Source organism: Castor canadensis, chromosome 13 (assembly GCF_047511655.1).
Source record: "Castor canadensis chromosome 13, mCasCan1.hap1v2, whole genome shotgun sequence".
In the NCBI taxonomy this organism is placed as follows: Eukaryota; Metazoa; Chordata; class Mammalia; order Rodentia; family Castoridae; genus Castor; species Castor canadensis.
Window position 1 is genome coordinate 65,852,843 of NC_133398.1, and position 19,886 is coordinate 65,872,728.

The following is a 19,886-nucleotide window of genomic DNA, read 5'->3' on the forward strand; positions in this document are numbered from 1 at the left end:
TAAGGAGCAAAATAAATAAGAATACTTTATTCAATTAATGCAGGTACAAACAGTGACAAATGTAGAGATAAATATCTTTTCCTGTGTCATTTACAATGAAACACAACACACATGGTTAAAGTGCCTTATAAATACAACACAAGAAGGTGTTAAAATTTAGGAATAAGAGTGAATATATGGAATGAACATATGACTTGTTCCACCAGAATCTTTATTTGTACTTCACACAAGTAGGACATTGTTGCCCAAATCATTCTATAAATACACATATACAAACAGATAACAGAAGGAGTACTGTTGGTGACTGTTTCTTGAGTCCTGACATGTGACAAAACAAAGAAAATGGTAGTAAATGGCCATGAGGAAAAGGAAACTCTGGGTCCCGCTGAGAGACCATTGAATCTTAAAGCCTCTGTAAAACAGTATTTTAGGAGGCCCGTGTAGTGACGACAGCCCGTGACATTCAAAGCTCAAGCAGAGCTAATGGCCATTTTCTGGCACAGATGAGGGTCCAGGACAGCCAGCAGTCAAGGTATGGTGCTGGAATTTCCAGAAGAACATGTAAGTATGCAAGTACAGCATCAAACTGAAGTCTATACTAGAGAGAAAACAGATAGGGGGGAAAAGTTCCAGACATGCTCCGTCATGCTGCGTTAATAATAATAAGACTGCTCTTTAGTACTGGACTGACTCAGCATACTCTGGGGATCCTTTGGTCTCCCTTTGAGCAAACACAAAATTGACCAAATTCAAACTGAGATGTAGAGCAAGAACTCAACAAATGCTGGTATTTAAAGGTATATGTAGTAGGTATCCAGCATTGTCTAAATCATATGAGAGCTACCAAGAAACAGTGGGAAAGACAATTTAGAAACAAACAAGACACATTTCCTAACTTCAAATTTGTTACATAAGAATTAATATATTAAATAAACATTAGTAAAGTGCATAGCAAATGTATAATGTGTTACCATTTTGGAAAAAAATTTTAATGTATTTTTAGCATATATATCTTCAGCAATATACACAAATAAAAGACAACAGCAGTTGCTTCTGGAAAGGGAAACTGGATGGCTCAGAGAGTAGAATGCAGATTTTTTTTTAATTGTTTTCTATTGGACCATTTCTATTTTGAATGATGGAAATGTATGAATTAAAAATTCAATAGCATTTAAATAGAGAAAAGAATGGCTAAGCAATACTAGACACTACCTAGAGAACATCAGATTATATGGCAATGATAAATAAATCAAGGGTAACTGTAATGCTAGAAAAGGAGCTCAAGAGTTATTTTCCAGTCTTTTGAATAATGACTTCTTGTAAACTAAAACTGTTTTGATTATAACAAGTTTTAGTATATCCATCTGATACTTTGGTTAGCATTTGTAGACTCAACGTCTTTAATAGTGTAAGACATGGTAAAATATGCCAAAATACTTAATAGGTTTTGAATGAATGAATTTCTTAAAGTGCAGCTGTAAATTGTATTCTAAAAGGCTAGTGGGTGAATTGTGGAAATCTGGGGGCTGCTGTTTACTCCTTTTATTTTCTTAATCTCTACTTCCTCAGCTATGAAGTAGGTATAAGCAGTTACCATGGCAGGGTGGTTACCAGGATGAAATGAGATTATATGAGAATGATACCACCCAGTTGTAAAGCTGATATTCTGAGGGCTGAGAATAAGATGATTCAAGACAACCAAATATCAGTGGGATAAGTAAGGTAAGATCCTATATAAACCAATGTGGTTTTTTTTCTCTGTACTTCCTATTCATTCCAATAGTTACAGAGAGTATCAAGCACCTCAAAAATACATAAACAAGCTGTTAACTATCAAGTTGAATTCAACAACAGAATTTTAACATGTATTGTAATATATTTTCAAAAGAAATCATTCACAACCACAGTCACATGATGAGAAGATGTCACAGACTCACAATAAATAGAAACAACTCATACTTAAACACTCTTCAACACTAGAACATTCAGTCACTAGAAGACATATTCAGGCATCGAGTGGAGGCAAAGAGCACTTCTATAAGAGCTAGCCCTTAAGTCAGGGATTTCAAGATGCTTTCCTAGGATGAGTGATAAACCATTTGCTTGGAGGCTCCTCATTCAGGAGTGTCCATTGTCTCTTTCACATGCACTAATGAGGTCCTCAATTCTGTTGAAGTACTTGGGTTCCCTTCCAGGCTACTCTTCCTATGCCACCTTTCTTTGCTCTCTTCCTCTTTTTTCCCCCAGGTTCCATTTTCAGTGCTTGGTCCTTTTAAGTCCAACATCACCAGCATTCTATGGGCCCTTTCATTCATGAACTCCCGAACCACAGGATGAGAATCCTTCCTTGAAGATCAGACATTGCAATGCTGGTTACGTCTCCTCAAACTGTGTGTCTGGAGAGAGATAAAAGTATAGTAATTTCAGGTGAGGAATCTTAGAAAAAAGTAAAAGAAATTTGAGAAACAAATATTTGATAGACCATACAAGAACTCTGCAATAAGAGAAAGAATCAAATTGTGTTTATTTCCACTTTATTCATTTCCTTACATGATAAAGGATGACTAACCATTCTGGTTTGCCCAGGGCTGTCCTGGTTTTAAAACTGAACCAGTTCAGGGTATAATACATATGTATGTGGAATTGTCATAATGAAACTCCCTGTGTAGCTATCTTAAACAACAAACAAATGTCTTTGTTCAAAAACTAAGGGCAGGAAGGTAAAATGGGTCCTGTCCGGGGGGGGGGTTACCAGTGGGAGGGGGAAGGATATAGGAAAAGGTGAAGGAGGATAAATATGGTGGAAATATTATGTACTCATGTATCAAAATGAAAAAATGAGACCTGTTGAAACTATTCCAGGAATGGGGAGAGGGAACATAAAGGAGAGTGATGGAGAGGGTGACTAAGATACAGTGTAAGCGCTTTTGTAAATATCACAATGTATCCCCAGTACAACAATAATAAGATGATTAAAAAAAAACTGAAAGTCTGATGTACTGAGCAAACTGGGACAGTTGATTCCTTGGGGTCACCCAAACATTTCTAATTAGATTTACAACATAACTGCATGCTATGAACCGCATATTAAAACCTGCCTGAGCATATCCAAGTTAACTACACTAAACTATTGAATCTGGGCTCATTGTTTGGTTTCTACCTACATTAAAATGAATCACAAGGCTTAATATAACTTTCTCTTTAGTTTAATCAACTGGGCAGTTTTTCTGCCCTTTTATAAATGTAAATATTTGTAGCAAAATGGATTGAAGAATATGGGGGGCTATGGTTAGGCTACTGGACCAGCAAACTTGATTTTTGTCATTAGCTCTGTGTTCTTGAGCACTGTACATTATATTCTTGATCCTCAATTTTCTCTATTACAAAATAGGGATAATTCTAGTATTTATCTCTGATTTTTTGGGGTAGCAGGAGGATTAAGTGAGATACTGCATATACACAGCTGTTAAAAGTGCCAGACATGCAACAGAGTAGAAAGAATTAATTCTCTACCCACCTAAGTCAACATGGTCCTCTGTTAGAGGGAGATGTTGGGATGCAGCCAACAGGGGCTTAGCAAAGAGAAGCTACCCCTCTTCCTTTGTCCCTCTCCCTTCCTCTCTGCACAAATTTGCTCACCCACTTTACCCAGGGAGGCAATTCCTAAATCTCTTAGAACCACAGGCATTTCTCGGACTAGAGTTGCTAAGTAAAGAGGAGCCAGCAGTCCCTGCAACCAGCCTTCTCTAAAAGGATGCAAGATTATGCCTGATAAGATTTCTCTGTGTTATTGTATTAGTTTTTTGTTTTCTGTTCCTTCAACTTCCCATCCCTTCTGATATTCTTGCCATTTTCTTTCTTTCAATTTGTATCTCAGATGCCACATTTGTCTACATCTGTCATTTTCACTAGAGAAAAAGAAATCACTTTTATTCACATGTAGCACAACTCTACATCCCATACAGTGACTTGAGTTTAAATTCAAGGATCCTATCAAACATTTTTAATTTCAGTTCACTAGACTAATTTTCAGTCTTTAGTCCATGGTCCCAACCCCTGAAAGTAATGAATTAAGAGTTTAGGAAACATATTTTCGAACTTACATTTTCTTTAGAAATATATACTTTTATTTTCTATCTTTCTCTCAGTGTTGGATCATTTTCTGAGGTACTTTATTAATTTGTTTTCTATTCATTCCTAGTGCCAACTAATCCCCCATGAGGGAAATACTAACAATGAAAGTTGGCAACAACCATTTCCTTATGCAAATCCATTCCCTCTCTGAACCTGACCGTTGCTGAAAATTCATCCTAATCTATTGGTAACGAGTTCAGTTTTGTTAAGGGCCTACTCTTTGGAAACTGCTGATATCTAACCTGCAGATCCACCCACCCTCCTAAGAGGTCTGGGGAATTTCTCAATGCTATTGGAATTCCCTTTCATGTTCTACTTCCCTATTTGTCATCAGATAAAACTATACAAAGATCATTGGATCTCTTCATATATAGCTCAAAGTATTGGGTGGAAATGTTTACTTTGAATCAGCCTTAAATGGAGGAAATTATTTGAATGTATTCATTTTCCTGGATTTTAATCATTCCCATGGGTAATTAGAGAACTAGATACAGGCAAAGCATTTTAACAACAATGTAACATTTCCTCCAGATATCTTGCAAAACACTCTATGGTAAAAATACCACAGCTCTATAGAAGGAGCTATTTTTCTTATATAAGGTACCCAGAAACCAGCTCAATATAATGCCACACCTAATGCGATACTCAAATTTAACTGAAACCAACAGGCATTTTAGTGCTTTCTCTTCTGTAAGTCTGTGATTATTTGCATGGTAAAAGAAACTGCATGACACTGAATCTTCGTCAACTTCCATATACATTCATCCTCCCACCCCTCATTGCTGTATACCTGATCTTCCCATAGTAATCCCACTTAGCCTCACTATGACTTCTAATGAACAGTGAGATATCATTATGCTGCCCTGCAAAGCTAAGTCAGTTTTCCTCCAGTCATTATCCAACTCTCAGCCCTTGAAAATGCTATTGTTCCAGCGCCACACTCCAATGTAGGCAATGTTGCAGAACAGCAAAATGGACAGGACTAAATGAAAAGGCGGCACACTGGTTTACCTCAGGCACAGCTAAGACCCAATTCACATAATTGAAAGTGAATGCTAACAGGAAGGCCGGATATTATAAGTCAGTGCTTTCCAATGAGGCAATGATAGCATTTTGAGTAGGAAAGTTCCCTGAGATGTGGAACTGTCCTGCATATGGCAGGATATTTAGCATATCTGGCTGTGCCTACCAAGTGCCACTGTGACAACAATAACACCTTCAAACACTATCCCATATCCCCAGTGGAGACCACTGCAATGAAGGTAATACCATCTTTCCTTGAACAGAGGAAGACCATCAGTGCTGCAACAAGGAACAGTGGGACAACTCCCAGTGTCACCAAGTAAGTCCTCTTGTGGCTGGGTAATGGTGGTTCTGAAAAACAAAGAGAAAGTGACTAAAGATAAAATTTTGATGGAAAGAGATCACGAGAATAATCATCATTAAAGTCTAATTTAGTTTAGCTTTAGGTTAATTTTCTCAAATACTAAAAGTTAATGACCAGTGAGGGGCTAGAGTGATGAGATAGCCCTGATAAGAAAATGAGAGCAGTTTGGGGAAGTAGAAGAAGCTCAGGCTCTGGACAGATGGAACTGGGGCTGAATTCTGCTGCCATTGACCAGCTTTGAGATCTCCAAGTTCTTTATCTAGCCTATAAAATGAAGATACTAAGAAATTTCTTCAGAGACTGTTTGAAAAGTGCTTAGTGTATACTACAGAGAGTGGTTGCTCAAAACTAAATGGCAGCCTTGATAATGTCACTTACCCCTGCATCTTATAACACAGAAGCTAACATCCTATATGGCAAGCATGGCCCACTGTGGAACATGGAAGGCCAATGTGGACTGTTAAGGAACTTATGCACTACTCCCACCCTCAACCTCTGGGGTCATGTTCAGGGACCAATGCTTGTTATACTTTTCTGAAGTTTGAGGCTTGGCCTCACTGTCAACCAAGATCCATGATCCCTAACTACTTAGTTCAAGCTTTAAAGCTACAGTAGTGAGCCTTTGTACCTTACAGATTACAAAGCCTGTTCATGTATACTTTATTTGAGCCTCAAGACAACTTTATGAATTAGGTACACCACATATTTAAAAAAAAAACAGTTACAGATGAGAAAACAGATTTAGAGCAGTTAGATAAGTTACTCCAGGTTGCCCCACAAATAAGTTGTCATAAAACAGCTTTTAAATGGCAGTAACCCACCAATACAGCTCTAATTGAAGGCTAATCCCAGTAAGAACCTCTCCCTTATTTTCTAAATGGTTTTTGCTCTTTTTCTTCATAAGACCATCTGGATTGTCTTTCACATTGGTTGACTTTTCTATCTAAGTTTTCATTTGTTTTCTCAGAAGTAACTGGACTTTTATTTGTTAACATCTATTAGGGGAGGGGATGGAGGGAATTGATTCTCTTCAGAATGCCTTTGAGTTTATTTTGAACCACTTCATTGACTCTAATCCTCTAAAACTCTCAGACTCTGTTTCCATCCTACCTACTTTTGTAGGGTAGTGAGATTTGAAAATAGTTGAATGTGTGCAGGCAAGGGTTTCAAATTTTATCCTTACAATAAACTTGCCTGGTAAGTTATAACCATACTGAAAAAGTGAAATACATAGAAGTCTAGTAATTTGCTCAGAGGCACACAGACTCATGTTCTATGAACAAAGCACACTGCCTTAAGCTGAAATACCAAAGAATACCTTTGGAGAGTCACATGGAGAAAAAGGAGCTCTCCTGTTTAGAGTAAGATAGAAAAATACATTCCATTTGCTTCCTAACACAGACGGTCTAGACAGAAGGAAGCAGCTCTGATGTACTGGGGTTTGGATTCTTAAAACATGGCCTGAGATGAGTATTGCTCTCAAATCCCCCAGGTGCCCCAGCCACAAGAGTATTTCTCACATTCAACTGTTTTTTGTGTTTATTTCCTGGAGAGTGGGAAATGGTGGGAATGGTATCTTATTCTTCTTTGAATGTTTACTGCCTAATATACTGACCCACATGTAGCGAATATTCAATAAATATCTACTGAATGTTTATTAAGCAGCAATACAATTTGGATGCAAGGAGGTGAGGAAATAGCACACATTTAGTAATTCATTTATCTAGCCATCACTTAATGATGCAACCACTATAATGAGCAACCATCACACGAGGTGTTGGGGAACAGTTGGGCACATGTTGACACACTCAGAACATTACCTGGGATGATGAATTTAGCTGTAGTGTTTTCCCTGGGGCTCAATCTTCGAAAAGTACAGTAGAAAATCTCATTAGCTGTTGCATTGATTCTCAGTGTGCTGGTCACATTAAAAAACTTCTCCTCCCTCTGGGAACTGGTGATGTTGGTCTTGCCACTCAAGATTTGGCCATCACTGCTCATCCAGATGACTTCAGCTTCCGGGTAACCCTCAGCCTGACAGGTTAGGACGTGTTCAGAAGTGACCGAATCCACAGAAATTCTTTGGTTGATATTATCGTATGGGGCTAGGTCGTGAACAAAAAGAGGTCAGAGATTTCTCTGTCACAGAAGTAGCCATGTGGCTTGGTGGTATCTACATTAGAAAGAGAACCAGGGTGGTTTCAGATAAATAAGCTTAAATGCTCAGCTGACTCAGCACTGGGGACTAGTGCCTGCCTCTACTTTTCTGTTCAAACTTGGGTTACATTTGGGATTAAAGGAACAATTGTCTTGGTATAAAAATCATGTTGGTATGCTTATGCTTACATGGTTCAAACTAAATATATAAATTATTTAAAGTAAATGGTCATCTTTAGACCAGTAGTCTTTTCATCCAAATATAAAATATGTCTATTCACTCAAGTCTTGGTATGTTTCCCAGTAAAGTGATATTGTTTTTACGTTGAGACTTATTTCTTTTCTTTCTTTCTCTATTTTTTTCTGTGATCCTAAGGTTTGAACTCAGGATTTTGTGCTTGCAAGGCAAACATTCTACCACTGAAGCCATGCCTCCAGCCTTTTTTGCTCTAGTTATTTTGGAGATAGAATCTTGCTTTTTGCTTAGGACAGCCTGGACCGTGATCCTCCTAATTTATGCTTCCTACTGTAGCAAAGAGGACTGGTGCATGTCACCACAACCATTGGATGAGATGGGGGGGGGGTCTCATGAAATTTTTGCCTAGGTTGGCTTCAAACCATGATCCTCCCAATCTCAGCCTCCCAAGTAGCTAGAATTACAGATGTAAGCCCAGCAGGGCCTCATTTCTTAAATTTATTCCTGAATATGTTTTTGTTGTTGTTGTGAAGCTGTCTTCACAAAGTTTTAATGTGTTTTTAAATTTGAAAACAGTTTTGCATTTACACAAATTTTCAAAAGTAGTACAGATGCTGTACACTCGCTACCCACTTTTCCCAATTATTTACCAATTACATAACCATGGTACAGTCATCATAACTAAGGTAATAACATGAGTACGTTACTATTTACCAAACTCCATAATTTATACCACTCTACCAGCCTTTACCTAACGTATTTTTTCTGCTCTATCCCATCTTGGAGACCACATTATGATATTTATTTTTTAAACGTTTATATTGACTAGTTTAATAAATCATTTAACTACTACATTCAAGACAGAAAGCTTGATTAAATTTTAGATAATTAGTTTGGGACCATTTTAGGATTAAGATAGCATTTGCTGACTATTCTAGTAGATTGTTTAATGCATGTATACATAGCATAAGATCTTTATTCATGTTTACTCATCACAGATACATTACCATGTTTTTATTCTACTGGATAATCATTGTGTTACTTGTCATACTTTAGTGAACCACTAATAACCTAGAGCCTTTAACTCCCTATTACTTTGTCAAAGAATAAAAGCTTTATGATACAATATTTTCACAGTGAATAACAAAAAACTACCAGGATAAAACAAACTGAAATGAGAAATAATGTGATGTTTTGGTGCCCTTTAATCAAGGACCACCATCAATGACATCAAATAATTATGATTTGAAAACACGAATAATGGGGGGCAGAAAAAAGAGTAAGGGGAATGTAACGGAGAGGGTGAACTGGTTCAAGGTACACTGTGCACACGTGTGGAATTATCACAATGGAATCCCCTTGTATTATTATTTTTTGTTTGCTAGGACTGGGGTTTGAACTTAGAGCTTTGGATCCCCTTGTATTATTAAGGTATGACATATCAAAAATAAAATTTAAATTAAAAAAACTATAAATAATGGCTTTATGAGTACTGGAATCCACAGTCTTGTGCCTGTCATGTTTAAAAATCATTTGAAACTACTTAAAACAGGTTCTGTTGGGGGGCGTTGGTACCAATGGGAGGGGGAAGGATATAAGGAAAGTATATAAAAGAGTGAATATGATGGAAATATTGTGTACTTATGTATGAAAATGGAAAAATGAGACCTGCTGAAACTATTCTAAGAAGAGTGGAGGGGTGATAAAGGAAAGTGATGAAGGGGTGAATTGAACTAAGATAAATTGTAAGCACTTTTGTAAATATCACAATGTACTCCCAGTACAGCAATAATATGATAATTAAAAAAAATTAAAAAAAAGAAAGTTCAAGTTCAGCATCCATTACAAAATAAATATTAGTTATTAATTATTAAGTATTATTAAACATTGTTAAATATTAATTATACTTCATGAAATAAATACTTCATGAGATAGTAAATAGTGTTCCATTCACTATTTGGAAGCTTGATTTCTGGGCAATAAAAATTTTAAGCCTAAAAAGTCACTGTTAATGGTAAAATGTTAGGAGTAAGATTTTTCATTTTCAATGAAAGAAGAGTGTGTTGTTTGACATAGAGGAACATGTAAAAATATGGTATGCCTCTAAGGGCCAATGAATGAGTGGATCATTCTACAAGAATCGATTAGATATGTACTATTGCTTAGCAGAGCTGTTCTTTATTGCTGTTGCTGAAGGGTTACTGTGGTAATCTTAAGAAAGTGCTGGCAGTTCCTGATGAATAGTCTTGGAAATAAATTTTCACATATTCAAACCTGTTCATGTTTCAAAAATTTTAGACTAACCCTACTTGAGGAAATCATTCATTCATTAATTTGTTCAACAAATATTTTTTGTGTGCTTGTCATGCTTCTAGTCTACTATATATCAAATCCTAGGGATACAACAATGAATAAAACAGACCAAAACCCCTGCCCCTGTGAAGTTTATGTACTAGAAAGAAGAAAGAGACAATAAACAAAACAGATGGGTACAGATATATGATATGCTATGTGATATATTAGATAGGAATAGATGCTCCAGAGAAAACAAACAGGGATAGAGAATTTGGGAGAGAAATGAGGCTGGTAGAGAATGATAGCAGTTAATCTCTGGTCCATATGATTAAAATAGCTTTACCAGGAAAACTATGCAATACTTTGTTCTTTCAGCTGCTTAAACCCATTAAAGGTCCTGAGTATATTAAATGGCTATTTCATTTTCCGTGACATTAAATTCAGCGATTTAGGAAAAAAATTTTCAACTGAAAGTCAGATGCCTGAGAACCTGGTATTTAAACTAATAAATATAAAAGGTGCAATAACACCCAAATTGATAGTGGTAATTGAGTTAATCCAAAATCAAACCCTTTCAATTTTCAGTTTTAAAATGCTTCATTTTAAAACCCCATGGTGAGTAAACTCCCCAGAAGGGAAGCTGTGTTACCACACATTTGCAGTGATGGGAAGAGAAGTCCAGCAGAGTTACTGTGAAATCATTTGCATAGGAGTTGACTCAGGAGTTCACTTCCTTTTGTGTAAAGCTCCTACAAGCCAGCCACTGGCATAGGCAGTACTGCCTTTGTGCACTGAAGCTTTGTGGCTGACTTATTCTTGATATAGAAGATTCAGACTCCTGGTCTAGCTCAATTTACCTCCCCAAACCACTGTATGCAAATGACAAGATGGATTGGGACTAGTAGTTTAGTAATTTCTAGCACAAAGTGGAATTGTCAAACAAATCCGACCTTCAGATTTGCTTGTTTAGCTGTTTTGCTCCATCAAAGATCCTTCCTTGGAAAAGTCATCAGTACCAGAAGATTTCCTAGTATATTAAAGAGATATTATGGAGCCCAGATAACCTGGAATAACCTTTCCTCACTACAAAGTCATCTGTTTATTCCCTGCATACTCCCAACAGGCTGATGAAAGACCCTTAGAAACAGACACTTAAGGTCTATGATTCTGTATTCCTGACTGCCTTTTCTCCCTAGCCCAGATCTAACAATGCTGATTGTTCATGAGCTTAAGGCCTGATAATTTCTTTAATATCATAGCACATAAGAGATACCAGATATTTGCTGATGGACTGAAGAAAAGTTGAAGATGTAAACAACCATATCCCAAGCTTTCTTTCATGTACATGACAAACGAAGCACATGGTAAAATACAATGAAAATTAAGTATATCTCACAAGGCAAATGACATTTTTTAAACAAAAGTAGCATTAATTCAGCCAGCATCAGAGACCCAGTAAAATACTATAAAATGGTGCATTACTCCTAATCTCTACATAATTTTATTTTTTGAGTTCATAATTATCAGTGATCATTTATAATAAATGTAAACTTTTCCTATTTATATTATTGACCTTCAGACTGATAGTAGTTAGCTCAGGGTGGAAAGACCAAAAGGGAGATAATTTAATTCTAGACAAATATTAAAAAGTTATCATGAATACAAAATACACATGCAGATAATCTCAAAGCTATTTCTAGAGAAGAGAGATTTCAGTTTCACATAGGGAGAAATTTTAACAGTCCATGTAAGGTGGTTCCTTTATGTGATAGGGTCATCAATGTGGGAAGTATATGAAAAGAAGGTCCTTTGGGGGATTTCTGCTCTTTGTGGGAGTTTGGATAAATGCTCACGCCTGGAATCCTTCAGGCTCTCAATTCTATGAAATTCAACAGTGAAAGGAGAGGTGTTTCCCTTCCCTTAGCTAGTACTGACCCAAACTTTGAACTCAAGTGACCTGATGACATATCTGTGGGTCAGTACCTAGGAACTAGCACTCCCAGTTCCTCTTCAACACTTCAAGATATAACATTTATAGACTGTTGAGATGAACGTACACCTGGTCAGCATACTTTGTGCCATCTATGTGGAATAATGGTTTCCTCTGTTTTTAATATGATTATTTTTGGCTTCATAGAGAGATCTCAAGTCTTTTTGAGTGTGAACCTTACAATGGGGTTTGTTTTTAATTTATTTGTTTGGGTTTGACATGGAGAGGTTCAAAGGAAGAAAATGTGGTAGGCTAATACTGTAAAAAACAGTAATCAAATACAAATAATTCTACACTATTGTGTGTACACTATGTTACTATATTATCATGTTATGGTAGATGGTGGTGAAGGAAGGAAGGACGCTTTTGCAACTTATTATATTCTCTTTCCTAGTATCTAAATTATTTACAAATACATGTACTATTTTTATAATAAAAAAGTAAAAACCTGGGATTAATTCTTTGGGAAAGTTGAATATACTGTAGAGCATGGCTTTTTGTTTTTTGATCCTGGATCTTCAGTGACTGTCACATATGAGTTGTTCAAGAAGTGCTCAGTGGCTGAGCATATGAATGAGTGAATAAATGAATGTACAGGTTGCTGCTGTTCTGTTGGAAAGTAACTCTAGACTTCCAAGAATGAAAACCTCTCAACACTTGGAATATTTTAGATAAAGAGCAGCCTTCTTTATCTCTAGTAATTCTTACCATTGACTTTCAAAGTAATCCGCTTATAGTCTGCGCCACCATAGCTGATCATGCAGCAGTAAACCCCTGCATCTTGCAATTTCACATCTGTGATCTGAAGTGCAGCATTTCCCTTGAAGAGCTGGTCCTTCAATAACCAGGCCCTTTGCCTGTAGCTACTGTGCTGAACCTTCAGATCCTCTTTCCCATGTACAAACTGAATAATCTGCTTGTCTTCCTTTTCCCAGTAGACAATTAGTGAAGTCAGGTCTAATTGGTTTTCTACTGGGAATCTGCATTCGATTGTCACATTGCTGCCATACTCTACGACATACAGGTCCTTGGGAACTGTGATAGTAAATGCTGAAAAGGAAGATGACCAACTTTTAGAAGGTATTGAATTCCTCAAAACACTTCAAAATGGGTTTATAATCACATTATTTGGAGAATTATGTGATAATTTTATTTAAGGACTTGCTTCCCTAAAATACATATTTTATTCAGTGAGCTTGAAATATATCTGATCCTTACGTTAGAATAAATTAGTTAAACAAGTTGTTGCATAATTCATAAATATACATTACTGTAAAAATATATGGTGATGGAGTAATAATAACCAGAAAGACTTGGTTTCATATAGACATCTCCAGAATGTCCTTTGACTGGACACCTGTTTGCTTTCAACATAGTCTGAATGATACATTCCAATGGCTTTCCCTTCTTACTGCCCTAATTTCTTAAAATTCGTTTTCTGGCCAGAGGAACATGGGTATGGAAATTTAGGCAGGCTCTCAAGATATTACCAGTATGGTGCTACCCTAACAATTTCCATGTACACTAAAATTCTTCCCTAAAATATCTTAATTGGGAAAAGCAGGTCATAAATAATAAGATGGAATGTTCCCAGCCTTGTTTAAAACAAACAAAAAACAAACACAAACAAAAGTATACCTATTGGTTATTTCCCCAGAATTTTTCAGTAGTTATCCCTGGGAAATGGGTAATTAATTAATTTTGAATTGTCTTCATTTTCTACATCTTTATACAGACATGGGTGACTTGTTTTTGAAATAAAGAAGGAAAAACCAGAACGTTCTTTCTATAAGAAAATGATATTCATTTCAAATTGTTATTTTAGTTTTTAACTCATGGTTAAAATATTTAAAATATAGAACCTAATGAAGGAATTTGGTGACTTACCATTCAGTAAATGACAGTAGACTGTGAATACAAAGGCATTAAATATCCTCATCTTTCTGGAATTACCTAATTATGGAAAACACAAAAGAAGAGTGCTTTAATCAGTACAATAATTGAACACACAGTATGATAGTAGTAGGAGATGTAGGCTTCTAATATATAAATAGTTGTTAAAAATCTTTAAGAATACTATACACAAGCCAGTTTTAACTGAAATAGTCCTGAGAACAAGCTGATGACTGATTCGTAAGTGTGGAAACACATTAGATAATTTGGAAGTTCAATACCTTCATTTAACAACCCAGAGCTACTTAAAACCAAATGAAAAGTTAGTATGATGAGATGAGAATTTTTTAATTGAGTTATAGGCCCTGAAAATTTTTGTAATGTGCATTCAAGGTAAGCCAAGAAGAAAATACTGCACCTAGATCCTCTCAACTATTTCATGCTTTTTTTTTTCTGCATTGTAGCACATCTAGAAAGTCAAACTTGCTTTATGCAAAATTTTAGAGCAAGGAGAAACTGACTTCTGCTTCTTCTGCCTTTCAATAATTTTTTCTCCTACAACCAAATACTTTCATCTTAACTTTTAACTATGCAAGAGTTCCACTTCGCTATCTCAACTAGGCCAGATTCATCCTTCAAAACCTAACCTTCTGACTCTCACTTATTCCAAATTACAAATCTTATTTCCTTAATAAGCAGATGCTACTAATGACAAGGGAGTGGGAAGGAGAGACAGATTTGGCCAGTTTATATTAAGATATAAGCATCTCAGGGCCACTTTTCCAGAGGTATTTGCTTAGATTCTTCATTTTGCTTAATGTTTTACTAATTCTTTCACTTAGCAAACATTGAGCATCTCTTCTATCCTAGGCACTGTTTTAGGCACTGGAGATACAGCAATTAGGAGGAAAGAAGGCATTCTCTTGGAGCTTATATACAAATAGAGGAGAAAAATATTTGTGCTGTATTTCCAATCTATTATTAACATATTTTTTCTCTTTTTGTTACACATACATTTATACATTTTGGTAAGAAAGTCAGTTTTCCCTCTTAGTGTCTATACAATCTATCTATATGCAGACAATCAATGCTACACATGTATAATGCAAAAGATTAAGGGTTCTAATACATAAGTAGTGCCCCCAAATCAATAAGAAGACTACATGCAAGCCAAGAGGAAAATGAGCAAAAGGTTTTTGCATACAGTTCAGATAATAAGAAATACAATGACAAACATAGGGAAGGATGTTCAACTTCACCAATTAAAAAGTGTGTTTAAGGACTGGAGGTGTGGCTAATGTGGTAGAGTGCCTGCTTTGTAAGTGTGAAGCCTTGACATCAAACCCCAGAACCACCACCACACACAAAAAAAGTGTGTTTCAGATATAAGATACCATTTTTCCTCTATTAGCTTGACCAAAATAATAAATACTCCTCAAATTTAGTATTTGTGAGGATATGAACAAATAGGATTTCTTGTCCACTATTGGTAGGAGTGTGAAGTTGTATAACCTTTGTTTCAGAGGGCAATTTGGTAATCTCTATAAAAATTTAAATGTGTATACCATATGGTCTTTCCATCCTTCTTCTAGAAAATTATCCTACAAAATATAAACACATTCATACAATAATCAATGCAAAGTCCCAAACTGGGAACACCCTAGATAACCTAAATAGTTTAATAACCTAAACAGTTTAATACATTTTGATATAATATAATATCATTAATTAAGGACAGAATTCCTTACCTATATATATATTTATATATATATATTTATTTTGCAAAGATGTAGAAAGTAACTTGCAGAATAGTATATGAAGCAGAAATCAACGTTTGTTAAAAAAGGGAAAAAAGTGTGTGTCTTATGACATATGAAATGTCTAAGTGATTATCTCTAAGAGTGCAAATGTGGGGGAGGGGTAGAAAGAAAGAAAGGAAGAAAAGATAGAAATAGAGATGAAGGTTGTAAATGATTTCTTTGGTGTTTTTCTATATCCAAATTTTCAAATGAATGTTTTACTTTTATTATCAGAAAAAATTAATCAGTCATTTCACTACCTTGCCAAACTACAGAATATTTGGCAGACTAACTGGTATAATGGAAAAGAACCTTAGATATGGAGTCCAGACATCTGAATTGAGATGCAATAATGACATTAATTTTATTTTTGTGCTTTTCTTCATCATAAAAGTAATATAAGAACATTACAGAAAATGAGAAAAGAATAAGAAAGCCACTCCCTATTCCATCACTTTCATTTAGGGAGCACTTGGTAATACCTGAAAGCATTTTTTGTCAAAATAGGTTTGGGGTGAAGCAAAACTGCTATGGTAACTAGAAGTAGAAGTCAGAGATGCTGCTAAATATCTTACAAGGCACAGGACAGCACCCTTACCACAAAGACCTATCTGAAGGGCTGTGGAGTGGCTCAAGTGGTAGAGCGCCTACCTAGCAAGCATGAGGCCCTGAGTTCAAACCCTGGTGCCATCAAAAACAACAAAAAAAGACATATCAGAACTAAAATGTCAATAATGCAAAGACTGACAAAGAGTAAACCACTGTGAGCATTTCCATAAATAGATTTCTTGTAGTTTTTTTCCCTATGAATCCTTAAAAAAGTGAATAATTTTATCAAATATTTAATATCCATTTTACTTAAGATTATGAAATATTTTCCAGTTTGCTGTGTGATATTCATAAACATCTTATTTAATTGTCCCATAATATTCAATTCCTTTATTGTTAGGTATTAGGTTGTTGCCAATTTTTTAAAATCATAAGTATTGTGTGTTCAACAAATATTTATGGGTGCCTATGATATATCATGCCAAAGGCTTAGCTCTGAGGATAGATTGCCCCAAAGAGAACTGATGATCAAGGCAAAAGAATATTTTCTTGGCTACTGAAAGATGCTGAGAATTGTAACCATCATGTTGTATCTTTGCCCAGTGCTAATATTGTTTTAACATTTTTTTTCTAGTTTGATTATGGAAAAGTACAATTTGAATTTTTCATGAATTTGTTTAATGTTTTAGTTATCTCTTTACTTCTTTTGTCTGTTTATGTTACTGATCTCTTATCAACCCTTCATGTGTGAACACTTCAAGTTAAGTGAGACACCCACATGAGCACTTGAGAGGCCGGGGCAGGAGTAGCACCACTCTCCTGAGTTTGAGATCAGTCTGGCCTAATAGCCAGACCCTGTCTGAAAAAAAAAAAGGTTGGTACATGCAAGAGTAAAAAACAAAATGAGTTGTCCTCTGGCTAGTATTAGGAACACAGTTCTGATTTCTCTCCTCTCTATCTACCCTGAGGACGGAGTAGGGATGGCATACAGGCCTGTGAGGACACGAAGATTGTTGAGAGGCTGGAGAACATTTAAGATATCTCTAACTCCACGCAAAGCACTGTTGAATGAAACAGAGGGACATTAAATCCACTGATGCCTAATTTGCCAATGTTTGTGGCATATTCTGGAGCAGTTCTTATCCTTTAATGAATGTGGCTGAAAATTTTAGATGTCATAAAGGTTTACTGGAAGGTGAGGGATTAGATTTGATATTTATCTAATTCATCATTACACTCTCTCTTCCAAGGCTTCATTCTCTTGGAGTGCAGCTGTTACGAGTGGGAGGTAAAAGGGAAGTACCATACAAAAACACATGGTCTTTGATCTCTAAACCCCACACCAGGGTGTTTGGTCTAAGAAAACAACATGGGTGTCTCCTTCTTGAGGTAAGAAACTGTGACTCTGTGTAAATTTTCAGAGAAGAACAGACATTCACAGAGCAATGAAGTGTAAACTGGGAAGAAGTGATGGGTCATCCAGGATGGGGAAGCGGGTTGTCCCTGGGGAAATCCAGTGTAACACTATGGAACTGATACCAATTTTCTATCTTCCCAGGGTAGGATGGCTGGGAGGAAGACCCAAAGATGCAAACTTCCCTTCTCAAAAACAGAGTAAAGATTAAGAGAGTTGATCTATTAAACCTTTACCAAAATTTTATGTTCCATCAAATTTTATAAATTCTATGCCCAAACTCCCTCCACTCAGTCACACTGAGACACTCTTGTACGTTTTCCATACGTGGTTTCTATTTGCCACAGTGGCTTACTTGAAGACCACACTCCAACTGCTGTCATGAAGCTTCTGCCCTCCTTCTTCCATTGAAAAAGACTAATTTCTTCCTCAGAGTATCATAGTTCTCCTTAAATACAGTTGACGACCATTACTGTCAACTGGAATATCCTCTTTGGAAACAACTTTCAGTTTTCATAAAAAAGGCCTTTTCAACATTCAGACATTGACTAAGTGGTTACACTTTCAATCATTTATCTGAAGGAAATAAACAGCAACGTCCCAGATAATTATATGTGTTATAGCCATTCAGTCGTCAGGTAGTGAACCATTATAAATAACCTTTATGTCCAGTGATGGGACATAACCTCCTTTGGTTACCTAGCACGTTGGAAAGCCACAATTTAAAATAAATTAGAAGGCTATTTAATTCCTAGAAAACATCCATGGTAATTTATTCAGAGTTTTAAAAAGCAGAATATCTGTGCTTTTATTTTGTAAGACAACCCCAAACTGAACTTTGACATAGGCCACGGTGTGTCTAAGGCATATTTTAGCATGCTTATTTTTGGGCTTCTCCACTCCTCCTCCAAGACTCCTTTAGGTCCTCTGAGCACATAGGGCAAAGAGCTTAGGCTACAGAGTCCTGGATTTTAGGGCAGGAAGGGACCTTAGGAGATGCTGCCGGTGGGATGATTTACCCAGAGTCATACTACTAGTGAGCAGCTGTCTACCAACGTCCATCCTAGGAATTTCTCTCTCGACTCAGCTCCCTACCTCAAGACCACACTCATGAATGCAGTCATATACAAGACTGACATGAAAGACTGAATAGCGCTATGTCAAAAGGTTGCCTACTCTGAGTTCTATAACCCTGCAGGCAATCGGTGCTGCGCAAACCTTGGCGCTTCCTCTTTCCCTCCTCCTCTCTCCATCCCCAAAGGGTGTTAAGACCCTCTACCTTTTAAAGTGATCGGTAAGCGGGCCAGAGACCCAGGCCGCGGCGCCAGCGGGAGAAGACCGCTCCTTACCTGCAGCCGGGAGCGGGACCGGGACCCTCGCGGCGCGCGCGGGGAAGCGGATGCTGCGCGCAGGACAGGAGGCGGCGGGGTAGCGCGCGTGTTAATTATCTCGGCCACCGCGGTCCACGCCCACCTCTGCCCGAAAGCCCCGGTCTAGGAAATCCAGCGAGGTTTGGTGTGATGCTTTGTTTCTGCGAATTAAGGGCTCAATTTTACATTTAGTGGATTATGCTTCTTTGGAATATATATACACATAAACGAAACCAAAAGTGAAACCTACCAGTGTAGTTTCCCGGAACGGCATTAGTGATCCAGCTGCTGTGAAGGTAAGCATAGGTTGGCGGTCAGTTGGACAAAGGTGTAGACCCAATCTCAAAAAACAAATTACAAACAAAAGGACGGGGAGAGGGATGAGGCTCAAGTAGTACAGAACTTGCCTAGCATGAGCCAGGCCAAAAAAGTTTCAAAGATTAAAACAAAACCTACATCTGGTATGTTTTAAACACAAGTTTAAAATAAACTGACATCTGACATCATGAAGAGTTCACATTTTGATATTTATCCTTGGAATCCAGACACCTAATAAATTCATCAGATTTTTCCTCTTTTCTGATAAAAGCCTTTTTAAGACAAATGAACATCTTAACATAACTTGATACAACACATAGAGAGTAAACAGACCCATATGTGGCTCTGGTTTTTATTTTAAAAAGTAGGTGTGTATATATAATA

General features: G+C 36.7%; 1 protein-coding gene across 1 annotated transcript; it reads right to left on the minus strand.

The window, feature by feature from the left end:
- Nucleotides 1–19,371, minus strand: Cd274 (CD274 molecule). Its single transcript, XM_020159597.2, has 6 exons — nt 19,164–19,371; nt 14,047–14,112; nt 12,868–13,209; nt 7,342–7,626; nt 5,404–5,508; nt 1–2,396 (listed from the first exon to the last, which is right to left on the minus strand). Exons 2-6 carry the CDS (start codon nt 14,096–14,098, stop codon nt 2,374–2,376), a joined length of 807 nt encoding a protein of 268 aa, XP_020015186.1. The 5' UTR covers nt 14,099–14,112; nt 19,164–19,371; the 3' UTR covers nt 1–2,373.
- Nucleotides 19,372–19,886: the final 515 nt, after the last annotated feature.